We start from the raw sequence: 14,862 nt of genomic DNA on the forward strand, positions 1-14,862 counted from the left end.
CCCTCTCCCGGTGTCGTTTGGACAACCGGTGTCCCGCTAGGTCACAGCTTATGTGTCATAATCACTCATAAGCATTGGATTACACCGGATTACTAACACCCAACATCTGCAACCAGTGGGACCCCGGTCTGCTCTGTACAGGCTGTGTGTGTGTGGGGGGGGGGGGCTGCCTTCACTCCGCAGAGGAGTCAGGATAAAGGCAACGATTATTCATTTTCATGAGGCGATTATTCACTTCAGTTGTGATCTATATCCTCAAATAGCGACCATGCAATTGGTATAAATCAATCAAGTACATTATATGTGTGGGATTGTTAGATTCACAAATTATTTTATTGTATATATAATTTTTTTTTGCAAATGTCATCAAGAGAAACATAAAAATGTCCACAAAGATGACAGCTATAACAGACCAATTCCCCCCCAATCAAAAGCCACCGGTGAGCTCACATATGGCCGGGTGAAGCAGCCAACACTCAGTCTGTCCATATTGCCAAACAAACACCTCGGGCCTGGTCCCATCTCATATTGCTTCATAAGGCGTTATTGTGAAAGGCGAGATGCAGATCCTTTAAAAAATAAATACATTACCTTCCAAAACATCTTTGCCTTTCCGTTTGATTTTGTAGCCCCGCAAATTACAATTTCACAACTTAATTTTATTTGTGTAAGATTTTTTTTTCCAATGCACTTAAGCATTATCAGAATTAACTCGGGCTTTCTTTTTCTTTTTTTAAACAAATTGATATTAAGAAAACGCCAATTGACTCAGTGCAGACATTAAAATAAAGGACTACAAAACAATAATTAATGAACAGGTTGCACATATCTTCTATAAAAATATATAAACCCCGCTGTCAATGAATGTTGGGTATTAGTTTGTTAACGGGCTGTAACGTGAGAGTCTAAAGAGCCACCTGCCGCATCCAAACCCGACACGCATTTGTCTGTCCCATAGACAAGTTGGTGAAAATCAGATTATCCGGTCACTTTGGGTGCCTGCTTCATTGAATCTGAGTGGTTAGCAGCTTCGAGAGCCCGGACACTTTATCTGAAGTAGCCCATGGCCGTCCAGTGTCAGGCCATTTAATGTGGTGCTGGCTATCAGGAACAAATAATGCCGCACAATGCCTTGCCAAGCTCAATGGGCGCTGATGATTCACTGCCAATGTTCAATAAGGCTGCTGTCCTTTTTATTTTAAAGAGAGGCGCCATGGGTCCCATGCCATGAATTGGATGTGCGTAATTACGCACCGGTAAAAGTTATTGCCATGACTTCATCATTTTGATCCTGTTTCAGTTGTCATCAACATTATCATTAAATTGGTTATTTCTTTCAGGTGATTTTATGTTATTTTTTTCTTAAACTAGATACTGTAACAAACCAACACGAATAAAGAAGAATACGACTCTGTACATGGTATAATGTCTGAACATTCAAGGCTTCATATTATAGGTACTATATGAATATTATATTTATTTATTTCACCTTATAAATTAAGTTAATTTTGAACAAATGAACAGTAAACGCCACTATGCAGTTGAATGTTAAATCACATATCTCACTTGATTATTAGAATTTAAATTAGCATGGAAATAAATTGAGGATGACATTTCATTCCCTTTGGTCTCTCCTTTATAACGTATCTATGACAAATAGTCTTAAAGCTTTCCCCTATATCGCTTTTAGCAGGTTTCGGTGTGGACTTATTATCCCCGTGGATTCAACATTAAATGATACCGATGGAAGAAGTGAGGCAGAGAGAAGGAGGACAGCTGATGCACTTTGAGTCTATATAGCCTGAATGGTGGCAATGCGTAAAAGTATCAACCCCTCCATATACACTGAGGTGAGTAAAAAGTTTTTACGTCTGATAGCATTTCTGTATATTTCTGTATATATATATATATATATATATATATATATATATATATATATATATATATATATATATATATATATATATATATATATATCCATTACAGGCTGATGCCCTTGGTAATGGGAAATCTTGGTTATTGTGCCAAATCCTGGGCCTACCCCCATTAACATTCAATCAGTCACTCCGGTGCCAGCCAATGAAAGGTGGAGAGGGATGGAGGAGGACGGAGCTGCTAGACGGAGCGTTTTGACGCGCTGAGAGGAGGACAGAGCGTCACATCTCTCCAAACGCCCATCAAACTTTCACCACAGCCTGTAGTGAAGACCCTCTGAAAGAGGCCTGTTAAAGACAGCGAGGACACGCTGGATTCTGGGAAGGCGGCTGCACGGCAATGGAGACACTACTGACGATGACTTTAGGTACAGTTTGACGCTGCTGTGGTTCCGTCTGAAAACATCCTTTTCGGGATTTTTTTTTTTTCATCCTTTTTTTTTTTTTGCGACAAAGCGAAGAGAATGGAGCAAGCACCCAGCGCACCGAGCCCCCCTCCCAAACCGGCCCATCACGAGCCCATCAGCTTCGGCATCGACCAGATCCTGGGAGCCGGTACAGAGCCAGAAAACGGGCGCACGGCTGGAAGACAAAGTGGATCCGATTTGAGCAGTGGGGACGGTTATTACAGTTTAGGAAGCCCGACCGGCGCCAGCGCACCCTCTTACACCGCGCTGTCTATCTCCCTCTCTGGGATAATGCCTCCGGTGGAGGCTTCATACGGGGAGAGCAGGAGTCTAGGCAGCCGGGGAGTGATTCGTGTCCCGGCCCACAGACCCATGACAGCCCCGGGACCCCCCGCCCCTGTCCAGGGCGCTGTTCCTGGGTTTGGAGGGCTGTGCTTCCCGTGGATAGGAAACAGGTTCGCCAAGGACAGAATATCAGGTAAGACAGCTGTATGACCTAATGGGCTCCCTCCATTAATATTTTACTATGTTTAAAACGTTGGTAACAGCTGATGGACGATTTAAAACAACAAAAATCTGGGCCAAATATTTGTAAAGGCTATTTTCAGTCGACTGAACTGATTTAACTTTAATTATTTAGACTGATTAGAGCAGACCAATACATACAACAGGATACACATTTAAAAGAGTTGTATCGCTTTAGATATTTATTATATATTTATTTATTATTATTAAAAACCTTGTCACTGACTTCTCTTGAGTTTTAGGATTTGAATGTGTTTTGTCCTACATTACGGATAAGCAGTTGCACACTCACACAGTTGTACTTTGTTTGTAAAGAATCAAACAGCAGCAACATGTCCCTGTGATATTATATTGTCGTAGAGAAAATGAGCAATAAATGTTATTAATGAGGCTAAATAAGATTAAGATAAACTATGAAAACTGTCAAATAATTTACCTAATGAATTATAGACAGTTATTTTTTATTTAAAATAATAATGGGCGTATTATATGTTATTTTAATAAAAAAGACAAAGAAAATTAAGGTGTAGATAAATCGGATTTAAGTTTATCTAAAACATTCCATACAGCTTGCTTCATTGAAGATTAGTAGGAGCCTTTATTGGCAATGGCCTATAGCCTATACTGTATGTAAAGAATCAATAAACGGGCCAACAGGCCTGCTGTCCTTCTCTGTAATTACAACCGGGATTATCTGTTAAACCGCTAACAACTTTAAGAGGAGCACATGTTCATTTTCATAACTATATTGTTTCCAATACTTTGCCCAGACTAATCTTTTCTCCTCACACAATTCACGCTTGGCCTACACAGTCGAAATGGGGAATTATTGTCAAACAGGGCAGATACCTGTGATATATGGCCTTTAATTTCCATACAGAGTGGGGAGTGAATTAGTCTGTTCGGTTCCGTATCAAATTTCATATTCACTCACCGGTGTGTGTGCGTCTCTCTCTCTCTCTCTCTCTCTCTCTGTCTCTCTCTCTCTCGTCCCGCAGCGGCTCTGGTGCCGTTCGCCGTCACGCGGCGGATAGGACACCCGTACCAGAACCGGACGCCCCCCAAACGGAAAAAGCCTCGCACGTCCTTCTCCAGGGTCCAGATCTGCGAGCTGGAGAAGCGCTTCCACCGACAGAAGTACCTGGCCAGCGCCGAGCGGGCGGCACTGGCCAAGAGCCTGAAGATGACAGACGCGCAGGTCAAAACCTGGTTTCAGAACCGCAGGACCAAGTGGAGGTTGGTGTGAGGATTTGTTTCCCCCTTCTTGTTGAAGATGTCAACCCCGACGTCTGTCTCCACATTCCATCTCGACGCGGAGGGTTCATCCACGAGGGGTTTGGGGCCTGTTCCAAACCAAACTTTCCCTCGTTTAGCAGGTGACCCCGCGCGTAATTTCCTGTTGTGTGACCCCGTCGAGTCGGAAGAGAAAAAACTCAAACGGAAGCAAATTAAAAAATATATATATATATATATATAAAATAAAACATTTAGTGGAATTTTGTTAGCACGTTTTCTTTTTCTTACCAGTACAAATACAATGTAGGTATAACCTCTACATTTATTAGGCCCAAATTATATATGTATATATATATATATATATCATTTTTTTGTATCCAAAATATTTTATTACCAAGCAATTACAGGAAGTCAAATTGTCTATTTTTGGAGGGTAAATTTCCATGCTTGAAATAAATCATTTCATCTTTGCAATCGCTCTGTTTACTATTCTTTATTTTTATTTGAAAATAGTACTTTTGTTTGCAGCCTATCTATTTTTTTTTTCCACACGTCTGCACTCTTCCTGGCTGTCCTTTAATCTTGCGTCACACCACTTTTAATTCATGCATAGATAATGTCTTCATATTTTATATATTACAAATACAAAAAAAAAAAATAAAACCCTTCCGCTGCCTTCTCTCAGGAGACAGACGGCCGAGGAGAGGGAGGCGGAGCGTCAGCAGGCCAATCGTCTCATCCTGCAGCTGCAGCAGTCCGCCCTCCAGAAGTCCCTCAGCGAGTCAGCGGTGTCGGATCCACTGTGCGCCCATAACTCCTCCCTGTACGCCCTGCAGAACCTCCAGCCCTGGGCCGAGGAGAGGGAGTAGAGACCAAAACAACCGCGCTGCAATCAATAGGCATCATCTGTCATCCCTGGGAGGATACATACATTCAATTAGGCCTACGTGAGGACAGTGGGACTTACTTTGATCCATGCAATGGAGGGGAAAAAATAAATGTCGGAACAGGGAGAAAATAAACAAACTGACGAATGGGCCACAGCCATTTGAGAGGATGGTTGTGAAACGGGACCTGCAGCGATGGTGAGTGATGCCTGTTTTTAAGCGGAAACAGGACTTTCTTGGACTAAATCTGGCAACTCTGTGGGACAGTGAGACTTTTCAAGTCGATAGAGGCACGGAAACAGAACTTGTCGTTAAAATGTCTTGGCACCCATGTGATTATTATTGTATGCCTGTGCTTATTCTGTTTATTAGAATAAGAGTGAGGGAAACATTTTAGACCGAAAGGAGTTTTTTAAAAATTCCCAGTGAGACACAATATCATTGATTATTCTGCAAAAGCGTTTTCTCTCAACACAAAGATCTCCTTATTCTGAAACTGACATTTGGAAAGGATTAGTTTTGGGGGGAGAACACCAGGCAAATAAAGGACAGACTTACACTTCAAAAATGCATTAAAATGTGTCAGTGAGTCTTATGTAAATCTCTTGCCCTGTTTTATCAAAAAATACAAAAATGTCTTCACAAAAGTGCAGATAAAACTGACTATTCCTATTCCTATGTCCTGGTGCTTCAACTCTCTTTTCAAATATATATATATATTTTCTTTTTAAATGTACCCACTCCAAGCACAATAAACCACCACAATCACCTGCACATACTATACACAGGTGTAGTGCACCATGTTATCGCCCCAAAATGATGTTCAAATGTCACATTATGGGAACAGTTGTCAGGATTAACTGGGAGAGAAGTGAGGAAATATGAACGAGGCTGTGAGCTGGGTAATAAAGAGAGTGATGCATGTTCAGCGACGCCGGTGATGTTTTTTCATATGCACATTATCCTGCTTTATTTGTGGGGCCGTATCCTTTGGGACGGAGGCACAGATGTACGGCCCTTTTTTAAATTTAATTGTATATGTGTAAATAACAGTGTCTGCTGTTATTGTGATCCTGATGATGCACCGTAAAAAAAAAGGATTTAAAGATTTTCATACACAATAATTATAATCTAGAAAAAAGAAAAACATTATGGAGCGACAAGGTTAATGTAGGAGACATGAATTAATCTGTTTGTTGAAAAGTTTATTGATAAATATAATGATTTTATACATTATTCCAATACACACATGATTTGAATTCTGACAATATAAGCTGTCTGTGTGTCGGTATGTCTGCCTGTCTGTTTGTCTTCCTATCCGTCAGTCTGGAAATATGTCTGGGTAAATTTGAGATGACCTGCAACATATCTAATCTCAGCAAGGATTTTTTTTATTACACTGTTCGTAGCACAGTGAGTGGGCATGGCAGTAAATCATTTATAAATGTGTGTTTATGACCTGCCCCGTCTCCAAAACGATGGCTCTCGTTTGAAACATGGCTTCCATTCCTTCAGAATCAGTGGAAAGGTCTTTGCTCTCTTCCTCCGTCTTATTCTCTCATCTTTGTCTCCCTCAATTCCTTCCTCCCTCCAGCTCCCCCACCTCTGTCTCTCCCTCACAGTGAAAGGTTGGTCCACATTTAAACAGACAAGAGTAGATAATAGAACTCTCCTCTGTGGCAGAAACCTGGTCAGTTCAGCAGGATTCTCATCCGCGAGATGAAACTGTGCTCGAAAAAAAACAAAAACATTTTAATAGTCAGGTAAAAAAAACTTCAGGACACTGCAAACATCAACACACGCACACTTAGATGCACGCACATCCCTGCGTCACTCTACACCTGTACGCCAGTAAATATCTCTAAGTGGACTCTTTATTTCACAATGAATGCCAGGTGGAATAATAACAGTTGCATCCAGTTTGACAGAAAGATAAGACAGTTAGTCAGAATCAGAAACACACAGACAGACACGGATGACTCCAGACAGCGAGAAAGAAGCCACAAATACAACAGTTAAATATCTACAGTCGAGTCGTTACAACACTGAAACACAGACTGACACCACCGGAACACACACAGTGGGAGTAACAAGGACTTTTTGGGGGACTGTCGCAAGCCGCCGCGAGACGCAAGACTGTCGAAATCTGGCCGAGGCCACGCTCAGCTGTGCAAACCTTCACAGGCCTGTGTCTGAGTTTCAGTAGATATCTAAAAAAGATGCGGTGGCTCTGTGAAGCGCCACACCCAGACCAAATGTAACCGCTGAGCAAGAAGATGACTATGTTACCACCAAGTTTTTTTACGGCACATATACTGTATGTTATATATGCAGTAGGCCTAAGTCTAGCATGCTTCGCAGTATTGCTCATGTTTGTTGTATAGGACCGGATATTCAAGCTGAAAACCACATTATTCAAGCCTCTAATGCACGTAGTATGCATTTGGTTGATCTCACTGCTAAGCCGGAGTTCCAGTCCTGGTTGATAATGTGGTTTCAAATTGATATATTTCAGAGAAAGAAATGAATGAATCAGTAGTTTCACAATGGCATGAGGTACACACTGTCCAACATGACAGCAACTGTGACGACAGCAACCAACGTGGGAGCCGGAGACGAGATGAATGGTCACGAAAAGGTCGAATTAAATGGTTTGAGACTGAAGGACTTTTTCCAAAACCGGTGATGGTTCGTCGCTGTGGATCTCTAACAGCCGTGACCCCTCCCATGAGGTTTAGTGTTTTCACATACAACCCGACTAGCTCTTTGTCTCGTTTCAATTTGCGAGCTATGCTGTTCCTTTTCTTGTGCATGTTCATCGCTCCTTCTCTCCCTTCTTCCTCCTTTGTTCTTCTCTCTTCTCTCGCTCAGTGCTTTTTTCGTCCATTGCACCGTCTCCCTCTTCTTTGTTGTCTAGATGACATTTTCGAAGAGCTGCAGAGACCTCATGATGTTTTCGTCCTGCGCAAAAGAAGATGGGAAATGGAAAAGCAGACTCAGGAGGAAGTCCACCCAACAATCACCATTTAATTCAACTTACTGGCCACTAGGGGGCACTGAAAGCCCGTAAAATAAAGACTGACCGTGTGAGTTATCTGAAAAGGTAAACTAAATTTTTGTGTCTAGAAACATTATGATAAATAGTTTGTATAGCATTACTCGTAAAGGAGGCGAATATAAGGCCTTCTGTAAAACGTAAGTAAAGCTGTAAAAAAGTTCTGTGTTACACAACCATTATTAATTTTAGCATTTGCAAGATTTATGAAAGAAGGAAGAGAACTTTTAGAAAAACTTTGTAATACCTCTTGACAAGAAATGATGAATTCATCAAGAGTGACCACACCGTCCCTGTTTTTGTCCATTTTCTGTGGAGAGAAACACACACACACACACACACACACACACACACACACACACACACACACACAACCATTTGTTCAGGGTGTAAGGGCAGATATTGGATAAGATGTTAATGAACAAATTCACACATGAGTGACATCAGCTGCCAGACTTTTGCCCACTTTCGTATTTGCGATACTCACTCTACACTTTGTGATGTATTTTCTTTAAATCTTTATTGTTAAATAAAAGTATTGGGGGTTTTTTCTCTTCTATTTGCCGTTGTTGCCGACTCCGATATATTTACCTGAAAGAAGGCGTCCACATGCTGTTTGGGTGCATCATTCTTAAGGACAGGGTACGTGTACTTTCCCATCATGTCATATATCGCTCTGACAATGTCTGTCATCTCCTGTGGAACAGAACAAAGACGCATACAATCACAACCATGAGAAGACATGAACGACAAAAACGGACAATTCAAAAAAACACAGAAACACACACCTCTTTGTTGATGTAGCCGTCCCTGTTGATATCGTAGAGGTTAAATGTCCACTGGAGCTTCTCGGTGACCGAGCCCCTCAGCAGGATGGACAGAGCTGATACAAAGTCCTGACGGACAGAAAAAACAGAGAAACAATGACAGAATGAAAAACAGAGAGATGGTTCGGACGTAGCGAGCCACAATATCATTTGAATCAGGAAATGAATGGACGAATAAAACAAACCTCGAACATGATTGAGCCGGAACTTCCTGTGTCAAACGCATTGAACAGGTAGTGTGCGTAGGTGCTGGCATCTGCAGGGGAATAGGAAAGAAAGTTTGGACACTGGGTAGAAACAACATTAATAGACACAAACAATACAGTGCAAGCTCCCACTGTACTGTACCTCCATGTGGGAAGAACTGGGAGTATATTTGCTTGAAGGTGTCCTCATTTACAACGCCACTTGGACACTCCTGGAGAGATTGAGGGGGACAAAGAGAAAGAGGGAGTGAGGAGAGTGTATGAATTAGACAGAGCCACCCCACTGGCGGGTCCAAGAGAGGTGGACAGAAGGGGACAGAAGGGGAGAGGGCGATAAAATGAAATAAATCTACACTGTCTCAGCTCAAGAACAAACAATTGCATTTGCAAATGCTGTCCTTCGGTCAAGGGGAGTCACTGTTGCACCAAGCTCTAACATAGATATCACTTATGGTTATGGTGGCAAAAAAAACCAAACCATCCTGATCATCCACGTGTTGCTGATGGATCATATTACTTTCTTACTTTAACATTTATTACAAGCACTACATAAAATAATAATAGTAGTAATAATAATACAATACAATACAATCATAAATTCAGATTAATAAAGGGGTCAGCAAATAGGAGATCAGTTGTGAACCCCCACAAAATGAATTTGGTCACCAAAGTTCATTAAAAAGCAATATTGATTTGCTTGGTCCATTTCAATTTCCACATTTTTAATCTGTATTCTTGGGCGGAGTATTCTTTACTCTTTAAAGTCAATCTCTTGGTTTATCTTGCCAGAAAAGATAAAACTTCCAAAACTTTCTCCCTGTGTGAAAAAACTTCCCAGAGCTTAGAAAAATATAATTTACACAGTCTTAAAGTAGTGAGTCTTGACATTAGGTGGAGTCTAAATGTAAGCACTGGAGCAAGGACTCTTCTGATCAACACAAAAACTATTTTGGTTTCTATTTGGTATTTACTGTATCTAGGCAGAGAAATCTTCAGTTTTGTTTTGCGGTGCATCGTGAAAGGCTCTTACATTCTTGAAGCCCCTGTAGAGAACTTGGAGCTCTCTCTTGCTGAAGTTGGTCTGAGCTTCTAGCTGGTCCAGACCCTCTGGTCGATGGCACACCACGGTCATCTCTAGGTCATCGTCAGCTTTATCTGACGAAACAGACACAAAAAACAACATGCGAAAAGAAATCATTACTATGATTTAGACCCCCGAAGGATTAGAAAGGAGATGAGAAAGCCACTGTGAACTAATTTGCACACGTCAAGTTTCGAACTACACTGAAAATGTTGAGAGAAGAGGGTGAGAGATGGAGGTGCAGAGAGGTTGAGGTCAGTCTAACTGCTCCATTGTCCTCCTCTCACCGGTCCTATCATTAACAACTCATTGCTCTCCTCGCTGGAGGGGAGGAGAGAGAGGACAAACCACTGACTCTGACATCACACACGCACACACACACCACAGTATAAAAGCGTGACACTCATCTACACACTACTATGAGCATAAATTCCCAAAGCAATCTACATTGTAATGATCGTTCACACTGTTGTAACCGCATGATTTAATAGAAATAGTACCAAAAAAAAAAGAAGATAAAATGACCATGATGGAAAAATTATGAAAAACTGGACCAAAGAAAAGGAAAAAAAAGGAGAAAAAAAACGTAGTGTTGGTTAAGTTATTAAGAGACGCCATGTTTTATGAAGGTCATGTCAGAATAGTTGTCCATCACTGATCGGTAATCACTGTTGTGTCTGAGCCTGTTTACCAGGTGGAATCTTTGCGTTGGGCATATGCCGCAGACCTGGAGTTATCCTCTTATGATCGATAGGTCCAATTCTCTAATACATCCATGTAATGTGAATATTTAAGCGGACAAGCTGTTGGACTCTGGCAGATATATAATTAGAATTGGGTGTCTAGATTGCGGGGGGCCTGTGTCGACCTCCAATTATTTGTAAGAGCTGACTTCCCGTTCAGAGGTCTGCAAGGAGATCAAGTTCAATTTCCTCTGTCTATTTATTTATGCAAATGACCGTCACCACACAAGCCCACACAACTTGTCAGTGTCTGATGTACAACTGCTTACTTCAAAATCCTTTTTCAGGGATCATTGCAGAGAGCAGCACATATACAGCTGAATGAGCTGCAGTTCTTCTGATGGGCTCCTGCTTTAATTGTCTCAGAGTGGAAGGTTCACTCTGTCCTTGGCAAGGTACATTTTGAAACATCAACAGTCTTGAAATAGAAACGTTTTTATCTCTGTGGCGAGACTATTAGTGCTTTGTGAAGCTTCATTACTCCAATGCCTCCTCAGTTCTGTCCTGTCAGTGAATCATTGGGTACCAGGTCTGCGTTTTTACTGTGCAAGACAAAAACAGCTTCATCTCACTGCTTCATCAAACCTCACTGTTACTGGATTCAGTGTTCAGTGTTCCCGTTTAATGCATCAGCAGACTTTTTTTTCACGTATATAAAGCATCGAAGGGCTGCCATTAGGTTTTAAAAGCCAAAAGTTGGTTTGATTTTTGGTGTAAATCATGATGTTCACATTTGGACACTGGCGTCCTTTTAAACTTTGATGTGATTATATTACAAAACAAAATGCGACTAATTTAAAACTGCAATCGTCAACATACATTACAATGATTGATTCTGTGACAAAACAAGAGCTTACTGCATTGTGCTAATATTCTACATTATGGATCATTATTACTTTATAGACAACTTATATTATTGAGTTGTTCAACAGTCTCTCTATATACAGCTCCTCTCCTCTACACACACACACACACACACACACACACACACACACACACACACACACACACACACACACACACACACACACGCATGAACACACAGGCCATTTGTTTCATCACTCAGGCAGTTCAGTCTTTGTCAGGGTGAAGATTCAGACTCATGCCCAAGGTGAGTTTATTCACACCCAGTTCCCGCTCCAGTGTGATGCTCCCATAAATGCTTTCAAAACACAGATACAGATTAGGTGCTCTTATAGTATATACAGTACACCGCACTAGCACATCACCATTTCACTGTCAGGTTTTTGCTTTTGCCTAACATTGTTGTACCCACACAGTATTCACTGTGTTCATGCACCTACAGAGTTCAAGATTGCAGACATGCCTGAAAGGATTCACTTTGACTTTATTCTTCATGTTAAATCACTTTTCAAAACTATTCATAAAGTCTGCATGTCATGCATCTTGGCCAAACAATTAATCTCAACTCCAAAACTAACTCAAATCACCAAAACACTTTGCACTTGTCTCCAAATGAGCTCGTTCGACCAGAACACTGTCCAAGTTCTCATCAGCATCACCAGGCTTGGTCTTCCTCTCCTTTGTTCTCCATACATCCTCCCTCTCTCCCTGCCACTCTCGTTTCCCCACCAAAGTTTCTTCCACGATCCAGGTTTCCGAACACAATCCCTCTGAAGTAATTTCTTTCCCCTTTCCCGTTTGGTCAACACACTAAAAAACACATTGGTAGGCTTCCAGCTGACATTGCAATCAGCTATGTTTGGACTTACTATTATTTTATTTTATTTTAAATATTCTGCTAAATTTCCTTAAAAAAACAGAATAATGTACTTCTTTCTTTACGTCCCAAATTAAATAGATCATGATGAGCATATGAACTAGCGATGGCCATTAAAAATCGAAAATGTGTATCCATACAGACAAGAATCATCAACTTTAGATAAATACTTGACTACACATAGAGTTTCATAAAACACCTGGGAAAGACGATGTAAAGTGTTGGACACACGTGATGAGTCTTGTTATTACCTACAGTACAATCACTGTTAACAGGATTACATTTTCAAACCTATTTGTATAATACAGCCTTTGTAGCAACATTAATACCAGTGTCTGAGTATGATTGCAACAAAACAAATGGATTGGCCAGATGGGTTTACAATTCAAAACGCAGCAGAGGAAAAAAAAATACCCCAAACCCTCCCCAGAAGGTTTGTTAGGAGTAGTTAGTGCAGAAATCAGGACGGGAGGAGCCCGAGAGAACAAATCTCCACCAGTGCTGTGCAGCCTGCAGCATCTAACATTTACATGCAGCACTTCTTCATTCATTTTTCTGCAAGTTACCATCCCCACACAGACAGAAAGCGTGTCGGCGCTGGTTTACGGCGATAGCAGTCGTAGTACTGACTCACCCTCCACGGTGATGACTCCCAGTAGGTGCAGCATTTTGACGGCCCCACAGCACAGCACAATGATGGCTATAGTGTGGAGGCTGTTCTCACTCTGTTCCTCGCTTTCCATTTTGATTTATTCTCTCCTGCCACTGGCCTTGGTTTATCACTTCAACCCACCTCTTTGCTTACTCCAGCTCTTTTTTACATTTTTTAATTCTTAGACTTTTATCTTGTAAATACACAAGAGCAAACATTTGCTAAACTTTCAAACTCACAGTAGCTGTAGTTTTCCCACTACGTCCGACTAAACTCCTCTCACGCCTGTGAACTTTCTATCCATCCTGCGCTCTCCTACCGTGCAGCACTCAGCTGCCTCCCTCTATCTCTGTCTTTTTATCCTCCCATTTCTCTCTACTCCCTGGGGCTTCTCCCTCTCTCATCCTGACCTTCGTTCCATCCCAGTAACTACCCCCCCCACATCTTTCACCCTCTGTGTCCTTCACTCTTCGGGAACAGAGCTTTCACTCGGGGGGGCCCACCTGAGCACACTGCAACAGTGATAAACTCACCTATACTGTATGACCATATGTGTTGGGACTTTGCGTGCGCATGTGCACATGAGATTAATTGTTCTCATTAAGACAGAGTCATGCTCCACCAGCAGAAGGCTTACATTACCACAATGTGACTTTTCCCACTAAACATGCCCAAGTTCTTTTGATATATGACTTTTTATACAGTATACGCAAAACGTATATAGTTACAGTCATGAATACACCCGCTGAGATGACAGGATCCCTCCTAATTTGCACTGTGAGCCTGTCTGTCGTGTGTCTACTTACATTGAGAGTATAGACGCAACTATATAACACTGCTACAATGTCAGTGTACCAGCAGGGGGCAGCAAAAGCTAAAGCAGAGATCACCAGTGTGTCAAAGCCTCTGGTGTGTTGCACATTTCATTGAATGCGTATAACTTCAGATTTCCCCGGAACATGTTGTCATATGGTGTTAATCCTAAGAAAATCTAAATAAAGCGCCTCTGCCTTAAAAGTGCTCTCCTCTCCTAATATAACACTCACGGCAGTAAAACACTTTGAAACTCACAACGACATAAACGAGGATTACTTCCCGTAGCAGCAGTGCACTTGTGGCCAGCGTGCACTCACTCATTGTCCCCATGTGGATGTAAAAAAGGAGCTGTGGTTGCCAGGTGAGCTGAAGAGGAGCGACTGAGTTGCAGCCTGCAGGGGGCTCTGCTGCATCGAGAGGTTTCCCACAGAGCTGCCCCTCGCAGGTTAGCTCTATTTACTGTTCTTGAATTAAAGCAGCAGGTCTGTGTCAAATTAAGTTTAGTTGCAAGAGCAGCGTTTGATTCGATTCACCAGGCATTGTAGAAACTGCTGCATTGTGTTCGCTCAAGTCGTCAACCTCGAGTTGATTCCTGCTGAGATCAATTAGCAGCATTTTCCATTATGATATAATACACGGGTGATAACCAGGTTTTTCGGATAGTATTCTAAACACTAACAACCAAAGGAAACCTGGGATGCTTACTGCAATTTACAGTTAGTATTGTAAAGCTGTATAATGTGTCAGATGAG

At 41.6% G+C, this 14,862-nt stretch overlaps 2 protein-coding genes across 3 annotated transcripts in view; one reads left to right on the top strand and one right to left on the bottom strand.

Moving 5' to 3' along the window:
* Window positions 1–2,118: 2,118 nt before the first annotated feature.
* LOC118319779 (T-cell leukemia homeobox protein 3-like) lies at window positions 2,119–6,180 on the top strand. Its single transcript, XM_035650403.2, has 3 exons — window positions 2,119–2,819; window positions 3,865–4,102; window positions 4,788–6,180. Exons 1-3 carry the CDS (start codon window positions 2,399–2,401, stop codon window positions 4,969–4,971), a joined length of 843 nt encoding a protein of 280 aa, XP_035506296.1. The 5' UTR covers window positions 2,119–2,398; the 3' UTR covers window positions 4,972–6,180.
* The window catches only part of LOC118319780 (Kv channel-interacting protein 1), a 34,089-nt gene continuing 25,400 nt past the window's right edge, over window positions 6,174–14,862 (bottom strand). For both annotated transcript variants that reach the window (XM_035650409.2, XM_035650405.2), the window contains exons 2-8: window positions 10,108–10,232; window positions 9,220–9,289; window positions 9,057–9,127; window positions 8,833–8,940; window positions 8,636–8,740; window positions 8,292–8,354; window positions 6,174–7,950 (exon numbers count right to left, since the gene is read on the bottom strand). In XM_035650409.2, coding sequence (XP_035506302.2) covers window positions 7,903–7,950; window positions 8,292–8,354; window positions 8,636–8,740; window positions 8,833–8,940; window positions 9,057–9,127; window positions 9,220–9,289; window positions 10,108–10,232 — 590 coding nt within the window. In that variant the 3' untranslated portion in view covers window positions 6,174–7,902. The remainder of the gene's footprint in view (window positions 7,951–8,291; window positions 8,355–8,635; window positions 8,741–8,832; window positions 8,941–9,056; window positions 9,128–9,219; window positions 9,290–10,107; window positions 10,233–14,862) is intronic.

The sequence above is a fragment of the Scophthalmus maximus genome, chromosome 9 (genome assembly GCF_022379125.1).
Source record: "Scophthalmus maximus strain ysfricsl-2021 chromosome 9, ASM2237912v1, whole genome shotgun sequence".
Lineage (NCBI taxonomy): Eukaryota > Metazoa > Chordata > Actinopteri > Pleuronectiformes > Scophthalmidae > Scophthalmus > Scophthalmus maximus.